This window comes from Euprymna scolopes, chromosome 7 (genome assembly GCF_053919585.1).
Source record: "Euprymna scolopes isolate OS-2025 chromosome 7, ASM5391958v1, whole genome shotgun sequence".
Lineage (NCBI taxonomy): Eukaryota > Metazoa > Mollusca > Cephalopoda > Sepiida > Sepiolidae > Euprymna > Euprymna scolopes.
In genome coordinates this window covers 114,453,218-114,480,733 of record NC_136488.1, presented here as the reverse complement: position 1 = coordinate 114,480,733, position 27,516 = coordinate 114,453,218, and the positions used below count along the sequence as shown (strand labels likewise).

The 27,516-nt window shown below is 32.7% G+C and overlaps 1 protein-coding gene across 1 annotated transcript; it reads right to left on the bottom strand.

Moving 5' to 3' along the window:
* Nucleotides 1-308: 308 nt before the first annotated feature.
* On the bottom strand, nucleotides 309-27,516 carry LOC145279893 (huntingtin-interacting protein K-like). The gene is made up of 3 exons (XM_080131392.1): nucleotides 27,290-27,516; nucleotides 4,856-4,963; nucleotides 309-484 (listed from the first exon to the last, which is right to left on the bottom strand). The coding sequence occupies exons 1-3, from the start codon at nucleotides 27,443-27,445 to the stop codon at nucleotides 389-391; spliced, it is 360 nt and encodes a 119-aa protein (XP_079987518.1). The 5' UTR covers nucleotides 27,446-27,516; the 3' UTR covers nucleotides 309-388.

The following is a 27,516-nucleotide window of genomic DNA, read 5'->3' as shown; positions in this document are numbered from 1 at the left end:
TGTAAGAAAACGATTTTTGTAAGAACATAAATTGTTTTGATTCTTAAAATTTATTTTAAATGGAAAGCAGACCAATTTGAAATGATATGACCTTTTAGGGATGTCAGATATGATGCCCTGGTAAACATGTTACTTTCAGCTGTTAGCATAATTGGAGGTGCTGAAAATAAACTTGATCCTCCTTTTCCTCTCAGGCACAAGCATGACGAACTTCTTATAAACAAGAAATATTTTAGTACATCATGAACATAAAATCTCATCTAGTTGAGATTTACATTAACAAGTAGGAAAATAAAGACAAAAAAATGTTTTATGGAAGATGAAAAATGTTCAAGATAAACATTAAAATTTATTGAGAGATTTTATGATACAAAAGTTTTGTGTTCTTTTAGTTGGTGAGGGCAATAAGTGCCTCCACAACATTACCTTTATGCTCTCGTAATTTTCTTTCAGCTTGCATGCGACTAATTTCAAGTTCTTCAACCTAGCAAGGAATAAAATGAAAAAAGTTTAACAATTTATCAGTCAACAATGCAGCTATAAATACTAAAACTTATATAATTTATAATTGCTACAGTAAAATAATTTTAAACAACAGTGAACATGACATTGAGACTATGATGTTAACAATGATCACTGTTGACAACATCATAATTAATACTGTCAGCAATGGTCATCACTTAAGACAAAACTAAAGAAATTAAAAAAGAAATGCTCTTTTATATTATAACTAAATTACAAGCAATCAATTCCATCCTTAAAACATTAGTTTTATTTTGTTTTATAAAATTGACAAACGGTACTCATTAACATTCCATTCAACATTTTATTGAGTTGACTTATTTCTAGTAGTTAATGTTTTTGTAGACAACCTAGATAATTTAAATTCAAAATATCAAATAAATGTTTTTTAGTTTGTTTTAGTTAAATATAAAATTTCTTCAAGAAGCAAGAAAGCATCAAATTTCTGAAAATTACATTTCTGGATTATTATTCATCTTTATGGTTTTCACATCCTAACTGATGTAACCAATCTTCATGCAACACATCTTTTCACTATTGAGAATCTTCATGTTAAGTTTGAAAACCTATATGGAATTTAAAACTGAACACTTCATCCACAGAAATAAATTGTTTTTCATTCAATCATTCAGAATCGAATAAAAATGTTAATCATGTTAGTCTTTGTTATTATCATCTGTAGTGAGGATTGAACCTTCAACCTCCAGAAAACTGTCATTTAGAACAGATTGTATTTGTGATAGTGTTATCTATTTGTAAAAGTGGCCACTGAGCTTTGACTGTTTCATACTTAATTTCAATGTAAAAGAGAAAAGCAATATTTTATTAAGATTCATTTATTAATACTGAAAATTCTGATTTTTGCTGATTAAAAAAAAAAAAAAGGTTCTTTTTTGGCTTAAAAAAGTTACTTTTATGAATTTTCAAATGAAATCCAAGTGAAACAAATAGCGATAGTAATCCAACATATATACACATATTTCAAATGAAGTCAAAGGTGACTTTGTAGGTAGGTTTGTATCTCCCAACCAGGAGTAATCATCACTTCTTGCACTGATGATTGTGAAAGCACGAAACACAAATGTCTGTAAGTATAAAAATAATTATTTATAATTATTAACAGTTTTAAGAAACTTGAAGTTGAGCACTGCCTGGGAAAATAAAATAGGTGGCTTTGTGTGACGTTCACAATTTCTGGTTGTTTGAACACTACTGACCATCTTAAAATTGTACATGTATTTTACATTTATCGTTGTTAAAGTTCCTTTAATTCCTGTGGCAGATGATGGCCTGGAGGTAACATCCTAGCAAATGGAGTCAAAGGTGACTTTGTAGCTGGGTTTGAATCTCCTAACCAGTAGCAATCATCACTTCCTTCACTAATTGCAAAAGCATGAAGCACTACTGTGCATAGGTCATTATTTTTATATATATATATATATATATATATATATATATATATATATATATATATATATATATATATATATATATAGCATTACAAGTGTATGCTGTATTTTCGTGGACATCGGCCATATTACATACCTAATGTGCTTCAACAAGTCATATCTTTTTTATTTGTTGGTCAATTTTTAAAAGAATTATATTGATGAAAAGAGAATAAAATAAGCATTCCAATGATGTTAATTTATTTTTCTTTTATGCGTTCAATGTTTTTATGCTCCAAGTTGAAAATGAAAAAATGGTAAAAAATGACAACAAAAAAGGGAAACAGTTTTTTCAATGTTTACATTTCATACATTACGTTTGGATACATACGTTACGCGGGGTTAAATTTGATTGGATATGGTTGAAATTTTACAGGCTATATAAACAGAGTCCGTCTCTACTGGTGTTTAATTTTTATTTTTACAGACACAGGAAGCAAAGTTACGACCGAGCAAAGTTGACAAAGAATATTTCAAAATTGATAAGATAAATCGGCATATATCATCCATTTTCATATAGATAATAGTTTGAGAATTATTTTCATGTATAATATGTAAATATTTGATAATTATTAATTGTGTGGAAAATTCTTTAAAATGTTATCTTTTATAGAAATTCAAATCACTTAAAGGGAAACGATGACAGCGATGGTTAGCTGTGCGCTAACCATCGCTGTTAGCATATTAACTAGTTTGTATTCGCTTAATAGAAAACTGTTTTTTCTGCTTTCAAAATGAAAGCAGAAAAAAAAGGTTCATTTTTTTATTCCGAGTTTGTCAATTTAAAAAAAATTATTCTCAAGTTTTTCAAATTTGATTTCCAAACAATACTATTTTGTTGTTTTTAACGCTTGTAGTACACATGCACTAAAAGCGTTAAAAAACAACAAAATGCACTAAGTACACACGTTTGTTTTTTTAGTGATAAAAAAAAATAAAACAAATAAACAAAAAAAAAACAAAAATAAAAAGGTACTTGTGCACTTATGCTACCATGCTGAAATAATAATGTTATTTAGAAACACATTCTTAACATGGGGATGGAAGAGTGTTTTGTTAACTATTCTGTACTTTCACCTAGCAATTAAATAAAATATATTGTGAAACTTGAATTTATTTTTAACTCGTTGTCAAGACCATTTTTTCAAATCTGTAAAACAAACCTGTTTTTTTTTTTAACTGAAGATATCTAAATAATAATGATAATTAGGCGGTTTGATAAAGAATTTCATTGTGATGCACTTTGTAAATTTTTACCTTGTTTCCACCTTAACATTTTTCTTTAAAATGACTATCTTTTAAGGTTTTCGGGTATGCTGAAAACGAATATCGCATTTAAATTTTCTGCAAATAAGTAGCTTTCCGGATATTAAGCAATGTCATTTCTTATGTTATTGCTGGTGGCCATCTTGGTACGTGTGGTGTTTGCACATAATTTCTCAGGGTTAGGTTTGTGTGCTCGCGCATACCAAGATGGCCACCAGTGATAACATAAGAAATGACATTGTTTAATATCCAGAAAACTATTTATTTGCAGAAAATTTAAATGCGATATTTGTTTTCAGCATATCCAAAAACCTACAAAAGTAATCATTTTAAATGTTAAGGTGAAAACAAGGTAAAAAATTACTGTTTTATTTCTTTATTTACATAATTGAATTTTCAGTAAAACAACAAAATAGAAATGACAAAAATGACCAACTGGTGAATATATAGTTGTTACTTATCAAGATTCCTGGTATCCTGGTACTATGAAAGCTACATCAAGGATTCACGTAGAGTACAATTTATGGTTGCATCTCAGAAAATATGGGTATATTTTGGGTCAGATAGAGAGGATTTACAAAACTGAAAATTGGACTGGACCCAAAATGTTCTGATTGACTATAGGAATTTCCATCTTTTACAGAAATCCAAAATCTATATGAAAAATTTTCTTCAATTTATTTCTGAGTTTAATTCATATCTACTCAATTTTTTCTTTTCTTTGAGGAGAGTAGTAAATACCAGCCATGAATGCTCTTTAGATTAAACTCTTTTGATGAGAAGACAGGAAAATGCCTGCTCTCAAAGCTATATTTAAATACCACTATAATACTTAGTTTTGTTCATGAATAGACACTCACTGTATGATACCATGTGCCAGTTTAAAAAAAAAATGTAATTTGTACATCTGAATTTATAATTCATGGCTTATGGTAAAGAGATACATCAAATTTGACTGCATAATCAGAAAGAGCACACAATTTTACATGAGCGCCAAGTTTCATGAGAATGGCTTGAAAAATAAATAAATGGTGGCGAAATTACCAAACTTCTTGAAATGTTGAGATCCGTAATTTAACCCACTTTTTCTAAAGAAAAATGTCCACGGAAAAGCCTAAATTTTGGCACTTAAAATTCTCATAACCTTTGAATTACTGATGGTATTTGCATAATTCAAACGGTTTTAAGCACCTTTTACATAGCTCTTTTCATGCAAGTTGATAAAATAATTATCTAAAAAAAAAAAAAAAAAAAAAAAAAAAAAAAAAAAAAAAAAATCAACTTTTAATGCTAATATAAATATATATACACACACACACACACACACACACACACACACACACACACACACACACTAATAAAAATGCTGAAACTTTTCTGATCCTTTGATGATCAAACTCACAACATGAACATTAGAAACTAAAGAAACCAACAGCTCAAGAGGAGATCAGATGAACTTTAAAGATGAAAATGTATACAAAATTCAAGTTTTCCTATTTTTGCAAAAAGCATCAATTACATATGAATAATGTTGTCAGTAGCGAAGTCAACTATTATGGAGATCTTCACACTATAAAAATGGACAACAAATTTACACAAAAATAAATAAACCAACTTACTATGAGGTCAACATCTTCTTTGTTAATTTTTACTTTGGAAAGTTCTTTTTCTTTCTCTTGTTTTTCAGTGACTTCTTTTGTCTTGCGATCACTCACCACTTTCATAGCCTATAGACAAAAAACAAAACAAAAAACAAATCACAGATGAGTAACAAAAGAAATAGCAACATAGCTTTGAGAAAGTGTGAGAAAAGAACTGAACAAATGAAAAAATATAAAAGTTTGTTAATCATATCCAGGTTCGATTGAAAATTGAAATAAGATGTGAATCATTTTCTCTCCTCTCACTACCAACTATGAACTGAATTTTAAACCGTTTTCTAGCCTAGTAGAGGGAACCAACCTTCTATGTTAGACTTAGCAGTATCTTCTATGTGTTTGTTTCAATTCATGTTAGGCCAAAGAGTTTTGACTCTCAGGAATCGATGGTTAGAGATTTCTTATAATTGTTAAAAGAAAGCAACTTTGTTGTAGTAGCATTAAATGTTACTATTTTTTGACACTATTTTCTAAAGATTCAGCGATTGCTTTCGATATGTGCATGTTCATTTTTGAGAAGCACATCTGTATTAATGCTATTTAGATGCAGGACTTTAATTTTTTTTTTTTTATCAAGAAGGATCTGATTATATGAACTGGAAAATGGAATCCTTGCAACTCAACAATAAGCTTTCATTTGTTTTCTTTTCTTAATTACTAGCGGGGGGTGTTTGTAGGTGTTAAAAAAAAAAAAAAAGGGTTGGAACCCATACTGCAAAGGAGGAAAAGGTAAAGAGTTGGTAATTAACTTTTGCCTGGGTGACGAAAAAAAAAAAGCTAGAGAGAGAGAGAGAGAGAGGTGGGATCGAACTCGAATTTTCTCGCTAACCATTACGCAAAGATAGTGAGATTAATGAGTTGGTAATTAAGTTAATTAATTTAATTAAGAATCACGCAGGTGCAAAATGTTGCTTTCATAACTGGCCAAGGGCCAATTAAGTTTCCCGCTTTCTGCCGATTTATTTATTTGTTTGTTTCCTCACGCTGTTGGGGAAAACCCACCCCACAAAGGGGGAACTCTGGCAGTGTCCAACCCGGCCCAGAAGACCAGGTGGATGCCTTTGCTTTGATTAGTTTCACTTTATACGAGAAAGACAAACAAACTCGAAACGAAGGAATTTTTTTAAAACTCGATCAAAATAAAGATAGAGACGATGTCCATTTGCAAATCGGAGATATTACAATGAAGGAAGTATAAGGAAACTTCTCCTGGAATCTAACTGACGTGAGAAGCCCAACGGAAAAAGCCTTTCACAGACACACAAACATGTACCTATTTTGCCCTTTATCTATATACTAGCGGGATTGCCTGGGTGTTTGTCGGTGTGTGTATAGAGAGGAAGAAGAAAAAAAAGTTTTGGTAGGTCGGCTCGAAAACAAAGCATTGAGGCGAAGGCGGAATAGAAAGCATGACATCTTACCGTGACGCTAAGAGGGCAGAGAAGTGAGAATCATTGAAATTAAATGCTTAAAAATCGTCTGCTTTTCTAGGTCAAACATCACGCCTTAGAGAAATGAAATCATGCAGAGCCAGTTAAGCTTGAAGCTTTCTGCGTATTTGTTTGTTTCCGCAAGATGTTTGGGAAAACCAGCTCCCCACAAAAAGGTGAGTGTCCAAATGAATAACAATTAACTGATATGATGGGTTTTCACTGCATTGATCAAAGCTTATTGCTTCTGGATGTGCTGAGAACACATTTCGCTTTCGACTTTTAGTTTCGCTTTTATACGGAAAAGCCAAACAAACAGGCGAGTAAGAAATAGCGCAAAAATAGCATGTAAAAGTCGCTGAAATAAAAGATAGAGATGACCTCCTTTTGCAAATCAGAGATATTATAATCTAGGGAGTATATGAAAAGTTGTAAGAATTGTAAAAATATGCCTGGGTGTTTTTGGGTGTGTGTGGTCAGTAGGGTTGGGGAGTGTTAATGAAAACCTAAGAATAAGCAAAGTAAAAAAAAAACAAAAAAAAAACAGAAAAACGAAAGTTCAAAAATCTGAAAAACGTGTGAAAAATGGCTTAAATAACCCTGCTTCAATATTAAAATTTAAAAAAAATCGGGGGAAAAAAAAAAAAAAATCTCACACCACGATTCGAACCCAAAACGTTTAGATAATAAGGCTGCGCTCTAAGCAACTGATCTAAGACGACGTAAACGAAATTCTGTCACTTATCAAACATTTAAATTAAATCATGTTCCGACGTCATTTGAGCATGCATAGAAGCGAACTTGTCATGAGAGAATGGTTTTTGCTGACCCCTCCCTGTCGAAAACTGATGATTTTAGGGTGAAGAAATTGATATTTTTGGCCAATTTTTCGATATTTGTCGGGCGAAGGTTGAAACTTTAAAATGATACCGATCTCGTGAAAATCCGTGACCTGGGTCGAAAGTTTTTGCGAGACATGCAAACGCACATACATACATACATTTTCGCTTTTATATATATAGATACTAGCGGGGGGTACCCGGCGTGGCCCGAGTGTTTGTAGGTGTAAAAGGAAAAAAAAAAAGTTTTATTAGAAAAGTAGGCTTGAACCCCAAACCTTTGACGTGGAGATGGAAATGAAATGGTAAAAAACCCTGGGACCTAGTCATCTCGGCCACGAGAGAAGAGGAATGAAAAACCTCTTAATTTAACGTTTATAAAATGAAATTAACAGGTGTGAGAACCTTAAGTCACGTGATGTTTGACCTTGAAACATGACGTGGCTGCAAGCCAGTTTTCGCTTGTTTATACTGAAAAGCGAAAGATACACGGGACGCTCTAAAAATCTGGAAAAAATAATGCGTGAAAGTCGGGCAAATTAAATAGACAGGCAACCCCCGTTCGTAACTCATAGATATTATCATTTAGACGTGATATAAAAAGTTTTAAGAAGGAATGAGCCGACCGAAAATCCAGCGAAAAAAGCCTTTTACAGACATACACAAAAAGCGAACACACACACATTTTCGCTTTTATATATATAGACTAGCGGGGGGGAGGTACCTGGCATTGCCCGGGTGTTTGGAGGTGTGTGTGTGTTGGGGTGGGGGTGCGGCAGATCGAAACAACCCTGTTTAAAAAAAAAACAAAAAAAAAAACACGTTGGCCGGGTGTTCGGTGGTATAAAAGAAAAAAAAAAAGTTTCAGTAGAAAGGAAGGCTTGAACCCTGAACCTTTGACGTGGAGGTGGAAAAGAAATGAAAAAAAAAAAAAAACCCTGCGACCTAACCATCTCAATCACGGGAATAGAGGAATTGATAAGTGTGTTAAGTTGACGTTTATAAAGCGAAATTAGCAGGTGCGAGAACGTTAAGTCGCGTGATGTTTGTTGACATAGTTTTGCGTTGGAGGCCAGTTTGTTTTCCCCGCTACGCAGCGATAAAAAAATATCTCGAAAATAGCTTGTAAAAGTCAGGTAAATTAAAGACAGCTGCGACCAGAGTTCCTTAGTCGTAGATATTATTATTTAGACAGCATATAAAAAGTTTTAAGGAGCGAGCCAACCAATCACCGCCAAAAAAGCCTTTTGTAGACATACACAAAAAGCGAACACACATACATACATACATACACATTTTCGCTTTTATATATATAAATAGATGTAAAAGGCAAAAGTGGCATGTGCGTTTTCGTATGTTCAAGAAAGGCTTTTTTGGAGGAGGAGGGGGTGGTCTTTTGAGAAAGTTACTATTTTTTAGAACTTTTTATATACTCCCTCGCTCATAATATCTACGATTTGCGAACGGATGTCATTTCTACATTTATTTTGATAGACTCTTATAAAATTTGCTCTATTCCATTGTTTCGCGTGTTTATTTATACAAAAAAGACAAACAAAGCAAAATAGAAGCAAACATCATTCGCCAGCCTTCTTGACTGGGACCTCCAGTAAAGCAATAAGCTTTGATCAATGTGGGGAAAACCCTTCATATCAGACAATTGCTATTCATTTGAGAGTTCCTCTTTTTCAGGGAAGCTTGGTTTCCTCAAACCGTGGGAAAACAAATAAAATGGCGGAAAGCTGAACTGGCCTTGAACCAATGTTCATTTCTGTACTGATTCCCTTAGCAAATCAACTTTTTGATTGACATTGCTAAATTTGTGCTTTTCACTTCCTATGGCTTCATAGCCTAGCGGTATAAGATGTCACGTTTACATTTACTTTTTTTCCACCTTCGCCTCACAGGTTTGAGCCTGCCTGCCTACTATCACTATTTTTTTCCCCAAACACCCGGGCAACACCAGGCACCCACAACAGGCAGTATAATAGATGTATAAGTTAATTATTTGACATCTCATTTACTTTTAATTTATCTTTTTTTTCTTTGTCATATTTTATTCTATGCACTGTTTTAAAGAAAGCTTAAATAGAAATGGAACCACCCCCACTTGCAGCCTATGGGAGGGGGATGAATCTTTGCATTTCCTAGAAAGGTCTATAATAATTTATAAGTATATACTTGGCTGTGTACATTCAACAACTTCCTGAGGTCAATTGACTGTCCACCAACTAGCAAAACAGACTTTCTTACCAACTACATCTTCCATCCAGTGCACAAATAGCAATTTGTGACTCATACGAATCACCCATCATTAACTCCAGTCTCTTTCCATAAAACCCTCCAACATTGTTCATTCTAGAAATCTTTTGGCAACCTCTAAGCAGGAGCTTGGTGGAACGATTGATGATATTTTGCAGAAGCTAGATTTGCTTACTGCGGATTGTTGCTTTAAGGCAGTAATGGCCGAAGAACATTGTGACCAAGCAGTTCGTGATATCCTCATAACAGGCATTCGTTTTCGTACAATTCGACAACTCTTAGAAAAGACATTCAATTCGAAAGATACTTCCGACTTTGCTTGTACCCTAGAAACGGTCCAAAAACAAGCCAAATCTTATATCAACTTCTCAGCATGTGGCACTACTGTTGAACCATTAGTGACTTGTGAGGTTTCTTGCACTTCCGAAAATGTTTCAACTGCAGCAGGGGGAGAATGTTTATTCTGTGGTAATCGACAACATCCACAAATTAAATGCCCCACCGCTGATGCGATCTGTAGAAGTTGTGACAAGAAGGGTCATTTTCAACCAGTCTACCGATCAAATCGCTCCCGTAAGAAGGTGACCTCTGCTTGTGAAACATCAATCGCATCCGTTGTAACTGCTGCATCACCTGATTGTCTGTCGAAAGCAATAATTAGACTTTAAGAGAATGGAATAATCCTGGAGGCTCTGGTGGATACTGTTAGCTCAGAAAACTATCATCGAACATCATCCATATGTACAACTGGTTGACACAAACAGAAAGATATCAATGGTGTCTACAGCCTTATCAAGCACATTAGGTCACTGCGATGTAACATTAGCATATAAAGGGTTTACCTACCCGCATTTCAAATTTTCAGTCCTTTCTTCTCTTTGCTCAGACGTCTTACTTGGCCATGACTTTTCCAAACAAAAAGGTAGAAATACCCATTGGGGGTCACAAAGATCCCTTCTCTGTATGTGCCGTAATGGCGTCTTGTTTCTCCACCACTATTTAAACATTTATCGCTTGGTTACAAGCCTATTGCTACAAAATCCAGGAGACATTCACTGATCCATCAGCATTTTATACAATCTGAAATTCATGACCTAAAAACAGTGTTATCCAACCCTCTCACTCTTCCTGGAGAGAAATATTATTACCAGGAACAAAAACATTGAAAATAAATTAAATCTACTCTTACTTGTTAGGTATTTATTACCTAAGTTATCATCTACAGAAATCATACATTTATGTAAAATACAGTTTTTTTTTTTATTTATTCATTGAATGAGTCTCATTGCCGTTTCTATTTTCATTGATTGAGCTCTCGGGCGCTGCCATTGTATTCCGTAAGCGATCACGAAAATCTACAATTTCTTGGTTCTGTAGCTTCTTTATGATTATATCTCTTCGGAGAGACATTGCTTGCAAAACATAGTTGTCACTAAAGTAAGGACTTTTTTCTAGAAATTTTATAACCGTCTCCATAGACTTTTCTGCATCATCCCATGATATTGCTTCATCAGAGTGTTCTTGGTTATTTACATTAGGGTCAAGAGAATGGGAGCGGTCGCTATTTTCATCACCATTACTGCCTTCAGGATATTGAGCAGTAGTTTCCTCATCTTGTTGCACCCACATTTCAACATCATTTGCATTAAGCGATTTAAGAACAGTGTGGTTGGTCAGTAACGGTTTGGTTTCAAGAATTTTTTCAAGACCAGATGTATTATTTGATTTGGCGCTGGGCATAATTTACCCCATTCTTTTGTTAATGTGCTTGCTCAAACTTGATTCCATGCACTTGCGAGAGAAAATATGGCATCTTTGATAGTAAAATGGCACTGAAAATCGCTTATACTTACGGTACTATTTATCATATTCATCATGAAATCATTTCTGTAGAAACATTTTAAGTTCCAAATAATCCCTTGATCCATAGGTTGGATGAGAGAAGTCACATTAGGTGGTAAGTAGCACACAAAAATATTCCCGCAAGATGACACTAGTTCTGACTCAAGAGGATGTGCTCTACAATTGTCCAACAGAACCAAGCAATTTGAACCAGGTTTACCTAATTCAAGAAAACGCCTCTGGACAACTCTTAAACTATTGAAAAATACATTTTATTATAAATTTCTTCTAAATGAAGAAAAAAGGTTTTAGTTCAATGAAAATAACTTTTTGAAAAATTGTAAAAAAAAAGTTTAATGCTATCTACAAAAACTCTATAAGTGTTGATCCTAATGCATGAGTCAATGTTTATCACTTGTTAAAGACAATCTATCCGTACCATACAAAATGCAATATCTGCAAAATATATTTAAATTATTTTATTTTTAAATTAACAAAGACTATCTTATTGAATAGTTTAAGAAATTACTTAACACAATATGAACATTTGAGGAGTTTGGGAGCATTAGGATGATTGTCTTTATCAATCTTTCACTGAATTACTGCGAGTACATAGAAAAAAAGAAAAGATAAACTTCGCAGGGCCATATCTTCTAAAGTAGACTAACACCCTCACAATATTTTCTTTAGAACTTAAGCAGTCATAGTAGATGCTATAAAAAAATATGATAAAAATTGAAGAGAACATATTTTTTCTAGACTGACTGTAAGCTACATAGGTAAAAAATTTACCCCCCCCCCCACTAAAAATCTGAACGGTAAGGTTTTGGACCAAATAATTTGGCAAATTTTAGTAACTCATAAAGGGGAATATTTGTGCCAAATTTCAAGTAATTTGGTGTTGGTGGGTGTAGATTTCAACTTTTTGCTGGTGTTTTGACATGGAATGATCCTCTGTCAATTTTAAATCTACAGACTCGAAATTTGATATACAGAGTACTGAGATTTGGGAAAATCTTTGTTATCGGTTTTCAGCCAGAAATTTGGCTATTAAGGGGTCAAAGTTCAATGACTTGACCTTTGAGAACTTTACCAAACTCCTCCGCCAATTTTGGGTCTAAACACTTGAAATTTTAGATATAGGTTTCTTAGACATGGATCTAACTTAATAACTTGATTTGAGCCCAAAACAATAAATGTTAAGGGGTCATAATATGAGTCAAAGTTAAAAAAAAATTGACCTCTGCAGTCTACCAAATTACTCAGACAATTTCTGGTCTAAACATTTGAAATTTTACATAAAAGGGTATTCAGAGATCGGGCAAGCTTTTTAATCGGTTTGGGTTGAAAATTTTTAGTTACCAATATATAAATGTATGTATGTATGTTTGCATGTCTGCCTAAAACTTTCGACAGAGGTGACGGATTTTTACAAGATCAGTATCGTTTTGAAGTTCGACCTTTCAGACGACAAATATAAAAAAATTGGCTAAAAACATTGATATCTTCATCTTCAACTGGGCACTTTTCTACAGGGGGGAGGCGCTTTTTTCGCTGATATTTTTGAAAGTCATCCTCTCCTTTCGATTGTCTAGCCTTAATTAAAACCTATGTCACTTCCGGTTTCGTGGTGGCCGTAACAGCAAAAACGTCAGGCCCCACCCCCGCGCTTTTCCTCCTTCGCGGGACAGGTTCAAGCCTGCCTACCTACTACAACTTTTTTTTTTTTTTTTGCTCAACACACACCTCCAAACACCTGGGCAACGCCGGGCTGAAATGCTAGTTTTATATAATAATATTGATAAGTGTAGGTTTCTATGTAAGAAGGGAAGCCATACTGAATTTTAACAAAATCATTCTGAGTGTGTTTATATGAACAAAGGGTTAATACATGAAACTACTCTGAGCACCCAATCAAAGTGTCTAGTCAGAAATTCAAAAGGAAAGGGAGCCTTCATTATTTGCATACTGACTTAATATTAAATGACTGATAATATAATGAAATGATAGAAAATAATCATTGACGCATGTACGAATTGAATCCTATGAAATATTTGGTAACAGTGTAAACTAGGGTAGCAGGAGGTTATAATGAGGGAGGAAGTATCTTGCTACCATCTGACTGATTTTGGAGAGTGTTTTTCCTCAGAATTATTGTAGGAATTTAGTATATTGAATTAAATAGATTAATAACCAGAAAACACGTCAGGTATTGACAGGTGGTGTGGCCATTTTGAATCAATGTGTGGCTCCAGTGTTTCTTTTTCCATACTGTCTTTTTATAGATGGGAATAATTGTGCCTATATATATATGATATATATACAGAGAGAGAGATATGAGAGTTGACTTAATCTCCAAAATAATCAATAGGATTTTTAAAGTTTCTGAAGTGTAATTTATTGACAAGAAAATAAAAAAAAAATTACGACAATTAGATGTCTTTAATAGTTATTATATATACATCAAAAATAGCTTTAATATAAATCATTTTAAAAATTGAATGAATTCAGAAATGTGAAAAAATAAATTACAGCAAAATTGCTTGGGGTCTATCTAATGAAATATTTAAGCAAAGTCTGATCTGTATATTCATATTATATATTAGCCAAGATGTCTGCTTTTAAAATGAGATATTATTGATTAAAACGAGAAATGCCGAAAGGAGCAAGATAAATACATGAGTAAATTGACAATGTGTGTGAAAAAAAACAAACAAAAACTATTAAGTTGACAACCTGTAATTACAACATGTTACGAATCCGGTCAATAAGGTGTAGTCTGAAAACAAGCATTAATTTGTATTATTAAATGGTGGCAGTAAAAATAGTTCAAGAAACTAAAAGTACTTTGAACACTTTCGCTTGCTGCATATATTTAAAAATTATTTTGTAGAAAAAAGGTTTGTTGTTTTAGAATGGAAGCCCATTTGTTTGTATCAGTTGATTAATAAAAATATCTTGAGTTGTCGATTTTATTAGCATTTGTTTGAATAAAAAAAAAAAAAAAATGTTTTTATTTTATAGGATTCAAAATCAACAGGTACTTGATTTTCTAAATCCCTACACTATGGTCTTACATTCTATTCATGAATATTTGTCTCCCCACTAGGGTAGAGTTAGACACAATGTTGGTTTTTAATGTGGAAAAAATCCAGCTCCCCAAAAGAGTCACTCAAAACTGGAACAAAAATTGCCTCAGTATAGAAAGATTTCTTCTTCACCGACTAAGAACAGAGCAAATGAAGTGTGATATTAAAACAGATTCTACTTTTGACTGCATCAAAAGTAGCCATTAAAACGGGATTTGTACCATTCAAAAATATTTAGGAAAAATATTGTTTCCAGGCAATGTTCAAACCACCGTTATCCTTACAGTCAATCACTGTATACAAAGTCACTTTGTTTTTGCATAATTCTAAGTACCGAAGAACAAGGAAAAATGGCTGCGATGTTTCTTTGCATTTTTGAAGTTTCAATAATCACTTCAAAGTAAGAAATAAAACAAAACGGTGGTAGAAACCCACCCAATAAATGTCACAGTAACATTTATTGGGTGGGTTTCTACCACTATTTTGTTTTATTTCTTATTTTGAAGTGATTGTTGAGTCTTTTTGCCCATTTCCCTTGTTCTTATTACTTATTTTTTGCAACGAATAAACATTTTACATTAAATAAAAGCATTAAAAACTTATCCCGTTATGTAGAAAAGTAACTTATCTTGTCTTTGATAACATTTATTTATTATATATTTGTTTTTTGACAACTTTTGCGTACCTCTTTGGATTGTAATACAAACCCCACTTTCCATTATTGATGAAATCCTTTCGTTTTCTTCATTGACCATTGTCGTTTTTCATCTTTAAAGAAATAAACTATTGATTTTATCTTTTATTCATCTGAAATGACTTTATATTTTTTCTAAAGTTAAATACTGTTGATCTTTCTATAAATAAATGCGTGCTTATTTAAAAAAAAAAAAAAAAAAAATCAAATTGACCAAGCTTTTTTAACTAAGAAAATAAAAATTTAAGATTTTTATACTAATGTATCCATTATATGGTTGATTTTGGTCTCGGTGGTTTGAATTGAGTTGTCTTCCACTTATTTATGCTGCATCCAAAAACATGAAAAATATGTTTCACTTCGTCATAAACATTTTGGCAGACCTGTATGAGGGTGGCCACCCCCTAAAATTGCGTGTTTTACACCTTTTTTTTTTTTTTTTAAGTTTTTCTCTGACAATTATCATAGATTACTGACTTTAGTATCATACTAGCTGAAAAAAATTTGAAAAAAAAAAAAAGAATGACTTTTAAGAAGGGGGAGAGGGGGGTCATTTTCTCGTTACTGTCCATTTCTTCATGTGATTAGAAAGTTATAACAAGAAAGTGAACCCCTTGCCCGAAAAGTTATCAAATTTATTTATTTTTTCCAAAATTTTTTTTGCTAATTTGATTATTAAGTCTAATGTATATGATAATCATTGGAAAAAAAACGGCACTTCTGCAGGACAGTGATATATTAGCAAAAGAGATGAGTTATCAACCCCTGTTCTTCAAAAGAGAAACGCTTCTAGTGGCTATTATGTGAACTTCAAATATAAACAAGTGTTTACAATAACGCAAAAATATATAATAATGAAATAAACACAAAAATATATGAAAATCAAAATATTGTATAAAAAATGTATCAAAATATAATTTTAATGTATTAATATAATTTCTTTTCAATGAGTGATTCATAACTGAAAATAAAATAATATAATTTTATAATTTTAGTTTGCACGCACCTTTAGAAAAGGAAGAGTTATCGACCCCTTTTCTTTGGCTGACAAGCGACATTTGTCGGCGGTTCTTGAAACTAAAATGCACACATTCATCTCATGTAACTGACATGCAGAAGTGTCAAAAAAAAAAACATACATTTTTAGGGGGTGGACACTCTCGTACAGTAGGCATTGCCAAACGAATGTGAAAAAACAAAAAAACAAAAAAAAAAACAAGCATGATTCCGTGACGTCAGACTTGTGTTAACTATACGATAGACTTTCCCAAACGAATGTGAAGAATTGTGAAAAAAGGAACGCATAATCCCGTGACGTCAGACTATATAAACTGTGGAAAAGCAGAAGCGACTTATGATATTTTAAAACCTTTGTGTATCTTCTTCAAACTGCAATTAATAATTAATCTTTGTTATAATTTTGTTGGGTTTTAAGATTTACACAGTTTAATGATTTTAAACATTTTATATATTAAATAATAAACATTTGTATATTAAATATGAAATACGGTTTTACTAAATATGTACACATGTTCATTTGGTTACTTACCGGCTTCCATAATTTTGTTTGGTAAAAAGAGACAAATTAGATATCGTAGGGAGTCAAGAAAGTGTTTAATTTTTGTGCAATAATATTGTTAATCTGTTTTAATCTGGCAATAAAATAGCTGGCAAGAGCCATGTTTATATTAAAATTTAATATATAAAAAAAATTGTAACAATTAATTCAATATCTATGTTGTAACGGAACATTCTGAAATAATGGAGTTTTAATCTTTTAAAAATTAATTAATTTTTACAAAGCTTCTTTTTGTTGGCAATTCAACTGATAATAGAATATATTAATTAGAAAAACGGCATTTAAAAAAAAAAAACAATATTAAATTTATATCATTTTTTTTAATTGCAGCTTAAAGTTTTTGTTCAATATGTGTATTTAAATTTTTTAAAAATAAATATTTTTTTCTTATTTGAACTCTTATGTTTCATAATAGAAATTTCGATAGAAATTTCACGAAAATCTGACCATTAGTTGATTTTTGCTAGATTTATTAAACACGGGTATGTTTTCATGTTCAGAATACTTATTACATGGGAATGTTATTTTAAAGCGCCAATTATGTAAAGACTTTTGTCTCGCAATTTCATTATTTTCGTCAGATGAAAAAAAAAAAAAAAAATTATTACTAGTTTATTTTGCCTTTCTTCTTATGAATGGTAAAAAAGTTATATTGATAATATAAACTCATAATAAAGTTACATTGTGTTACATATAGGGGGGTGAATTTTGGAGGTGCCTACTATACGGACTATGGACAAGCAGAAGCGACTTAATGATTTTTTAAAACCTTCAAACTGCAATTAATTAATCTTGGTAATAATTTTGTTAGGTTTTAAGATTTACACAATTTAATGATTATAAACATTTCTATATTAAATATCAAATATGGTTTTACTAAATATGTATGAGTGTTCATTTGGTTAACTACCAGCTTCCATACTTTTGTTATGTAAAAAGAGACAAACAAATATGAGTTTCGTCTTTTTTCATGGAGGTCACCACTTATTAAGGCCCAGAAGCCACTCGGGGATAAGGGTTATTGCGTGTACAGTAATCAATGGGATAGTATCATAGTAATCATTAGTATTGGAGATTTGATAAAGTGTCTTACTTAAGGGGGTGATTCATCAGGAATTTGTTTATGTTGGACTTGAAGAAATCCAAGTTGTAGTCAGGTGAGAAACAGGTAAACGGAAGAGAGTTCCACGGTCGTGCACTTTGTTCATGGAATCTTAGTCTTGATTTAGGCATAGATAAAGAGTGGGGAAAATTACTGACAGTGGTTTCAGCTAGAGGGGTGTTTATCGTGAAAGATTGGCGAGGGGGGACCAGAGATTGGAGCTCGGACGAGCACTTGCCATGGAAATAATGATAAAACGAAGACAGGCTCGCAACGTCTCTTCTGTGGGAGAGAGGTTGCAGGGAAGAGAAAAGGGCATCCCCCACTAAGCTACGAAGTCTATTTTGTACACTGTCAAGGCAGGATAGGCTGTTTTTAGCAGCTCTTGCCCAGATATGGCAACAGTACTCCATCCTTGGAAGTACTTGGCTTTTATACATATAGAGAATTGCATCAGTAGTGAGATATCTTCTGGAGCGGTAGAAGGATCCTACCATTTTCCCAGCGTCCTTGGCAACAGACCTGATGTACTTGTTCCATTTCAGATCAGGAGTAAAGTTCAAACCCAGAAGCTTGTCAAAACATGGAGCCTCCCCAAGACGAGAGCCATCCATTTCAATTGATGCCAGATGGGGATCAGAATGTTGATGATGTAAAGATAGAAGCTTGGTCTTGGATGCATTAAAAGTGACCAGCCACCTCTTCCCCCACTGTACCACGTGCTCAAGATCAGATTGATTTTATTGATGCTACACCGTAATCACGTGATTAAAATTTTAGCAGACGAAACATTGGGAGTCAAAAGAGTAAGGAGTTCCAAAATAATATTAAATTTATATCATTTTTTTTAATTGCAACTTCAAGAGAAGTTTTTGTTCAATGTGTGGATTTAAATTTTAAAAAAAAATAAATATTTTTTACTTATTTGAACTCTTATGTTTCATAATAAATAGAAATTTCGATAGATTCAAATATATTTTGTTCAAATTTCGAAAAAAAATAAATAGGGGGGGGGGCTCATATATTTTACGGAAATTGCATTTTCTATGTAATTTCATGGAAATCTAACCATTAGTTGATTTTTGCTAGATTTATTAAACACGAGTATGTTTTCACGTTAAGAATGCTTACTACATGGGAAAGTTATTTTAACGCGCCAATTATGTAAACACAATTTTCCTCGCAATTTCATTATTTTCGTATGATGAAATTTTTTTTTTTTTTTTTTTTTTTAAATTATAACTAGTTTATTTTACCTTTCTTCTTTTAAATGGTACAAATGTTATATTGATAATATTAATTTATAATAAAGTTACATCATTTTAAGTTCCGGCAAAGGTCGACAACTTTAGAAGGGTCACACCAGTATTTTACCATGGCTACCGAGAAAGAAGGCCGATGCATATGACAGCGTAACGTCACTTCCTAATTAAGTTGTAGGTATAGACAGCTTCCAGTATTCAACCACGTGGTCATGCTAACAGGCAGAAAAAATATGGCTACCAATATGTGTTACCGATTGTCCATGTATGTTCTAAAGAAAAAAAACAATTCTACATTCGGAAAATAATTATTATAATTGCACATTTGGGATAATTTTAATCAAAATATCGTAAGTGAATTCATGTTTGAACTTTTATTTTTATTGGAAAAAGTCGAATATTTCATTTTATTTTTTTATTTTATTTTTACTGCAAAACAAACAATTTTTGGGTTTGTATTACTGTACGCATAGATTCAAAAAAGTTGCAAAAAAAAAATAAAAAAAATATATAACAAATGTTATCAAAAGCAAGATAAGTTACTTTTCTACCAAATTGGATATATTTTTTGTATTTTTATTCAATGTAACATGTTTATTTAGCTCGAAAAACATACATTGTTTACTGATGTATTGGAAAATTAAAAATGGCGCCCGACTCTCTCTTTAACACGGCAAGTTCGGGAAAAGGTGTTATAAATAATAAATTAGACAAAATACTATTAAGAAAACACCGAATATATGTCAACCTATGTCACGGTAATATATATTGAGCGAGTTTCTAACAGCATTTTGTCTAGTTTTATATTTATAGCACCTTTTCCCAAACTTACCATGTTAAAGAGAGAGTCGGGCGCGATTTTGAATTTTCCAATACATCGGTAAACACAGTATGTTTTTCGAGCTGAATAAGCATGTTACATTAAATAAAAACACTGAAAACATATCCAGTTAGGTAGAAAAGTAACTTATCTTGCTTTTGATAACATTTATTTGTTATATATTTGTTTTTTGACAACTTTTTCGAATCTATGTGTACAGTAATACAAACCCCAATTTTTATATATTTTCCAGTCCGTTCTTTTAATAATAAATAAAACTTTTCACTGAGTATTTTCAAATATTTTAAACTAAGCATTTTTCACGGCAGTGTTTTTTTTTTAACGATTGGTGAATTATCACTATTTTAGCACGGGGCGTAATTAATTTCTTTGAAATATATTTAAAACTTCAATTTTTTGTTTTTTATAACATTTTAACTGTAAATAATTTACATGACGAGTTTTGTTTTACTGTACACACAGATTCGAAAAAGTTGTCAAAAAACAAATATATAACAAATAAATGTTATCAAAGGCAAGATAAGTTACAAACATGCAGACATTTTTCTTTTTAAAATATATTGATAAACATTGTATGATTTTTGAAGCGATTACACGTTTTAAAGTGAGTAAACCCACTAAAAACCTTCCCAGATAGGTAGAAGAGTAACTTATCTTGCTTTTGATAACATTTGTGATATATTTGTTTTTTTGACAATTTTTTCGAATCTATGTGTACAGTAACACAAACCTAAAATTTAATTTAACTTGAAAATAATATTTAAAATACACACGCGTACACTGCATAAGCACCCTTATTATTATCATGATAATAATAGTAATAATAATAAAAAAACTGGTGTACATGACATCGACTGGCGCCACACCACACCAACTAGTTGTGAAGGGTAAGGGAGGGTGGAAAGATCGAGGTGAGAGAGTACTGACCAAATCTCCACTGGAAGTGTGCAGTTCAAATCTGGTACCTTGGGGAGGCATTTTGTCACCCAACCCTCAGGAAACACCAATGGCCGATGCCAACAAGAAATTAGTGACAATGGCTGTTGCAATAACATGCAATCATCTGCACATGTGGTCAAAAGGTGGAGAACACTGGAAATCTGAGGAGATTTGTCACTTGGTCTTCAGGGAACACCACAGGTTACTGCCAGGGAGCAATCGCTGATGATGGCTTGTGAGACAACTAATACGCTACACATTTTGATAAAAACATGGGAAAAAAATGGACATAGAAGAACAGAAAACCAAAACTTTAAATATAATTTCTGTATTTAAAGTAATAGTTATTTAAATATTTCAACATATAATCTTGGAGAAAATCCAGCTTCCCAATAAGGGGCACTCTGGATAGGAACAAAAATAATCTCAGTCATGAAAGATTTCTCTTCCACCGACCGAAGACAGAAAAGGTAACGTGTAGCATCAAAACAGATACTACACTATGATCTTGTTCCGAAGGACAAAAAATATTTGTTTAATGTTTCTTTAATTGTTTGTTCCCTAAATTCATAATTCAGTTTTATCAGTATTAAATTGTATATTGCTTTAAAATTAATTTTACATAATGTTTATATTTTATCTGCCATCTTCTTCTATCTATATATATCTATCTATCTTCTTCTATCTTCTATCTTCTTCTTCTATATATATAAAAGCCAAACGTCTGTGTGTATGTATGTTTGTTTGTAACGCTAAAACTTTTGAAAGACGGAACCAAACTTGACAAATTTGGTATCATATCGAAGCCCCATCACCCGGATGACAAATATCGAAATTTCACATCAAACGGACCACTAGAAGTTGGTCAACTAATCAGTTATCTTCGAGGGGGGCCCCCAAAAAACCTGTCATTATCTATATATATAAAAGAAGACAAATGTTTGTTTGTAACGCTAAAACTTGAGATGAAAGATTCCTCTCCCCTAAGAATAAAACATATGTTCAATATCTGCTTTTGTTTTTTCATTGTTTATACGGTCCCGAGCAACGCCGGGTAGCCCTGCTAGTATATATATAAAAGCGAAAATGTATGTTTGTATGTGTGTTTGTGTGTCCGCTAAAAACTTTCAACAGACACTACGAAAATTCACACACTCGGTATCATATTGAAGCTCTATCCTTCGCCCGAAAAATATCGAAAAATTGGCCAAAAACGTTAATTCTTTCACCCCGAAATGGACAATTTTCTACAGGGTTGGGGGTTGGGGGGAACAAAAACCGTCCTCTCGTGACGACAACGGTTCTACGCATGCGTCAGATGACGTCATGACCTGATTTAGTTTAAATAGTTGAAGAACTGACTAAATTTCATGTATGTCGCTCAGTTGGTTAGCGTGCTGGGTCATTATCTAAACGTTTTGGGTTCGAATTGTGGCGTGAGATGTCTTTTTTTTTTCAATTTTTTAAATTTAAATATTGAACCAGTGTTATTTAAGCCGTTTTTCACGTAACGTTCGTTTTTCTGTTTTTTTTTTTTTTGTTTTTTTTTTACTTCGCTTATTCTTGGGTTTTCATTAACACCCCCGACCGTACAAACACACACCCAAAAACATCCGGGTACCCACCGATTTTTTAAATTTTAATATCGAAAAAGGCTTATTTAAGCCATTTTTCACATGTTTTTTTTTTTTGGTTTTAACGTTCGTTTTTCTGTTTTCTTTTTTCAATTTTTACATTTAACATCGTTTGTTTGCTTAACGTTAGTTTTTTTGTGTTTTTTTTTTTTTACTTTGCTTTAATTTACCCGACTTTTACAAGCTATTTTCGAGATATTTTTTCATCGCCGCATAGCGGGGAAAACAGAAACTGGCTTCCAGCGCAAAACTAGGTCAAACATCACGCAACTTGACGTTGTCGCACCTGCTAATTTCAGTTTATAAACGTCAACTTAACACACTTATCAATTCATCTGTTCCCGTGGTTGGGATGGTTAGGTTGCAGGTTTTTTTTTTTCATTTCCTTTCCAACTCTGCATCAAAGGTTCGGGGTTCAAGCCTACCTTTCTACTAAAACTATTTTTTTTCTTTTCTACCTCCAAACAACCGGCCAACGTTTTTTTTTTTTTTTTAACAGGGTTGTTTTAATCTACCCCCCCCCCCACCAACACACACCTCCAAACACCCGGGCAAGTCTATATATATAAAAGGCAAAATGTGTGTGACCATTTCGTGTATGTCTCGCAAAGGCTTTTCTCGCACACACTCCTGGGGTCGTTACTATCATTTACAAGTGTTTATATAGGCCGTAGATAATAATATCTAGGATTTGGGAAAGCGCGTCTAGATTTATTTACATTGACTTTTACAAAATTATTGCTATTTTGGATTCTCACATGTTGATTCAGCTTTTTCGTATAAAAAGCGAAACTAATTCAAAGTTAACAACCTTCTCGGCATCGCGCCGGGAAACGTCCAGAAGCAACCAGCTTTGATCAATGTTGTATATCAGACAATTGCTATTCAATCTGGACAATGGGGAGCTGGTTTCCCCCTCCCCAACATCTGTTGGGAAAAAAAAAAATAGTCAAATTTGGGTAAACAAACCCAAACGCTGCCTCGCAGCAAAAGTTAACTGCGTGACTTCTATTCGACCTCCTTAATTAGGTCAAATACAAGCAGCAGAGTTAACTTTTATTGCGGTCACCTGTTTTTAATACTTCAATAAATAAATTCAAACGTTTTCTGTTGCATGTCGTGGTGGCTCAATGGTTAACGTCACAATTTTTTTTCACACTTTAATTTCCAATTTTGCCTCAAGGGTTCGGGTTCGATCCTCATACTTACCTACCAAAACTTTTTATTTTATTTTACCCCCACCCTCGGAGTTTGGATTTACCCAAAACACCCGGGCATCGCCGGGTACCCCCGCTAGTATTGAATAAAGTTCAGTTTAAGTAGTACGAACTGTGTTCCTTTTTCTTTTTAAAAATGTTTTATTGCTCTTTTTCAAATGGCCCTCATATAGTACTGACAGTCTGACAAATCTTACCTACATTGCCTGCAGACATTTTTCAGTTAACAGGCCTTCTTACTCTCGGTGGCCGTGATTTTAAATGGTCAAATCACGTATATTACGAATTATTAGTTTTAAAATAAAAATTAAAATTATTAAAGTTTTAAACTAAAAAATATGTAATTAAGATAAAAAATATTTTAATATTGGAAGTAAGCACTTGATTAAATAAAGTAAACGAACAAAATATATTTATAACTATTTATCTATAAATATAAAAGCGAAAATGTATGTATGTATGTATGTATGTATGTATGTGTGTTCGTTTTTTCTGTGTGTCTACAAACGGCTTCTTTCAGAGAAGCGGTTGCTCGCTTCACAACTTTTTATATCACATATAAATCGTAATATGTCACAGTTAACAACAAAGCTCGCCTGTCTATTTAATTTGCTCGATTTCGGGAAAATAAATATTCAATATTTGTCGCTCGCCGCATATGAGTTAGTCTTTTTCCTATAACATCTTGGGGGAAAAAAAAGCGTTCAGCAGTAAATGAAATCCCGCAGTCAAACTTGACCTCATTAACTCATTAAAACGAGCACCTGCTAAATCCAAGTAATTAAATAAATTCAAACGTGTTTCCGTAAGCATGTCGCGGTGGGGCAATGGTTAACGTTGCACGTTTTTTTTTCACAAGTTTGCCCAGATGTGGCAACAGTATTCCATCCTTGGACGTACCTGGCTCTTATATAGATAGAGAATAGCATCAGCAGTGAGATATCTACTGGATCGATAGAAAGATCCCACCATTTTTCCAGCGGCCTTGGCAACAGATTTGATGTACGTGTTCCATTTAAGATCAGGAGTAATGGTCAAGCCAAGAAGCTTGTCAAAACTTGAGGCCTCCTGAAGACGAGAGCCATTCATTACAATTGATGCCAGATGTGGATCAGAATGTTGATGATGTAAAGAGAGAAGTTTGGTTTTAGATGCATTAAAAGTAACCAGCCACTCCTTACCCCATTGTACTACGTGCTCAAGATCAGAGGAGAGAGAATTGGAGAGAACTTGGTCGTTTACTGTCTTAGATGTGCTACCATAAATGGTAGCGTCGTCAGCATAAATGTCTACAAATGATGTAAGGATGTGATTTGGAAGATCATTAATGTAGATCAGGAAAAGAGTTGGGCCCAGGATGGACCCCTGAGGGACACCGGCATTAATACTGTGAGCTTCTGATTTTTGCCCCTCAACTACTACTCTTATGAACCTATCAGAAAGAAATGATTTAATAATTGAGAAGACATTTCCAGCAATACCATAGCTAGAGATCTTATGAAGTAAACCTTTATGCCATACCCTATCAAAGGCCTTAGACATGTCAAGAGCAATTGCCCTAGAAAGGTTGCCTCTGCCGAGAGATTTGCTAATCCTATGAGATATAACTGTAAGCACATCTGCTGTAGATCTAGCAGAACGGAAACCATATTGAGTGTCACTAAGAAGGTTATTTTTGTTGAGATGGTTGTGGTTGATTACTTCTGTATTTAACACAGATTCTAGCAACTTACTCATGACGCACAGGAGACTTATTGGTCTGTATTTGGTGAATGTGCACCGGTAGGTGTGTCAGAAATTTCGTGAAAATAGTGAATAATTCCACCCCATCTTTCCAAGCTTATAACTCCTCGAAAAATGTAATTCAAGCCTAATTTTTTTTTTTCAATTAAAGGAGCAAGGACCAAGGTTTCATTAAAAAAAAAATAAAAAAAAAAAATAAAAAAAACGTGTTTTTTTTTTTTTTTTTTTAAAATGTTTCAAACTTCGGACTTTACAGGTAAATTTCTAAAAAACAGTTCTTTTTTTTTTGTTTTAAATTTGAATATATTATTTATTGACCTTTTCTCTTCAATTTGTGATATATAAGACTTTGGTACATAAATTATTTACTTTTTAATAGACATTTCAAAATGGGAGGCGTGAATTCTTCGACCCCCGGTCTTTCCAAGCTTATAACTCCTCAAAAAATGTAATTCAAGCCCTAATTTTTTTTTTCAATTAAAAGGAGCAAGGACCAAGGTTCCATTAAAAAAAAAAAAGAAAAAACAAATAACGTGGTTTAAAAAGAAAAGGTTTTAAACTTTAAACTTTACAGGTAAAATTCTAAAAAACACTACGTTTTTTTTGTTTTAAATTTGAATATATTATTTATTGACCTTTTCTCTTCAATTTGTGAGTAAATTAATTATTTACTTTTCGGTGAGTAAATTAATTATTTACTTTTTAATAGAAACTTGAAAATGGGGGGGGCGTGAATAATAAAAAAAAAACGTTTGTATAAAATATTATATTCGGTTTATTGGAAAGAGCATAAAATTTCACATTGACCCTGAAAATATCGTAATAGAATCAATGGAAAAATTGATAGATTTTTAAAGTTTAAAAATTAAAAAATATTGAGTTCGTAAAATTCATTACTGTTTAAAACAAAATAAAAATATTTCTATTACTTTTAAAACAACTTTAATAGTTTATTTTGGAAGTATAATCCATAAAGAAAATAAATAACCCACTTTTAAAAGAGAAATTACGAGATTTTTATATTTTATTCGCAGTTTCGTGTTAGGGGTGTCAAAAATTCCGGTAAAACTATACAAACACCGTGACAGCGAATTAACCCTACCCCTAAACCCTAACCCTGTCACGGTGTTTGTATAATAATACCAAAATTCCTACAAAAATTCTGATACACCTGGCACTACTGCAACCGGTTGTCCAACCTGCAAAGGCGTTTATTCCGAAAGTCATTCTTAACATGAGGAGGTTGAAAATAACGTATGTCAGCCTAAGTCACGGTAACATATATTGAGTGAATTCCTAACAGTATTTTGTATAGCTTTTTAGTTTTAACTCATTTTCCCAAAATGAACGTGTTCAACAGAGTTCGCCGCCATTTGTATTTTTCAAATACATCGATAAACACTATATGTTTTTCGAGCCGAATAAACATTTCACATTAAATAAAAACACTAAAAAGTATTCAGATAGAAAAGTAACTTATCTTGCCTCTGATAACATTTGCTATATTTTTGTTTGACAACTTTTTCGAATCTATGTGTAGTAATACAAACCCAAAATATCATAGTCATGTCAGATGATTAATTGGTGTTAATATAAGTAAAAATGATGAATTCTGTTTCTTTTTACACCTGATAAATAAGAAATGTTAAAAGAAAATAATTTCAGTGATGCCTGAAATTATTTGAAGACTTTTTCACCAAAAAGAAAACTAATCAGCAACAAGTATTGGTCAAATTATTTCAATTAGCAAAATATTTACATTTTCATGTGAAATTGATGCAGTTGTCAAGTAATTATTTAACAAAATATTAATATAAAAAGAGACAAAACAAAAAAGCAAAATAAAAATAACACGTGCTGAAATAGAAAACGATAAATCACGCAATTCAAACCTATGTTCAAATTTATGCCTGAAAACTTACATCTTGGATTCTGTTTGCAGAAATCTCAAACTCTTCGACAAAGTCCGTAACTTTTTCCAAATCAGCGGCACCAGAATCATGTTTGGCTTTTTTTCTTGCCTTGGATCCTTTAACAGAATCCTGATCGTTTTCATGGACCTCTTCTTCAGCAGCCATATTGTAAGCTAGAGGAAGAAGCAATCTTAGTTATCTCCCTTTGAATTCTTCATGGCAAAGCTATTAGTCAT

Bases quoted from the DNA above. Each gene is read 5' to 3' on its own strand.
- LOC145279893 (XM_080131392.1), bottom strand. From the start codon at position 27,445: ATGGCTGCTGAAGAAGAGGTCCATGAAAACGATCAGGATTCTGTTAAA. The intron at 4,964-27,289 runs GTAAGTTTTCAG...TTTTGTCTATAG, and splicing joins CTGCAAACAGAATCCAAGAT to GCTATGAAAGTGGTGAGTGA. The intron at 485-4,855 runs GTAAGTTGGTTT...ATTCCTTGCTAG, and splicing joins AAGAAGATGTTGACCTCATA to GTTGAAGAACTTGAAATTAG.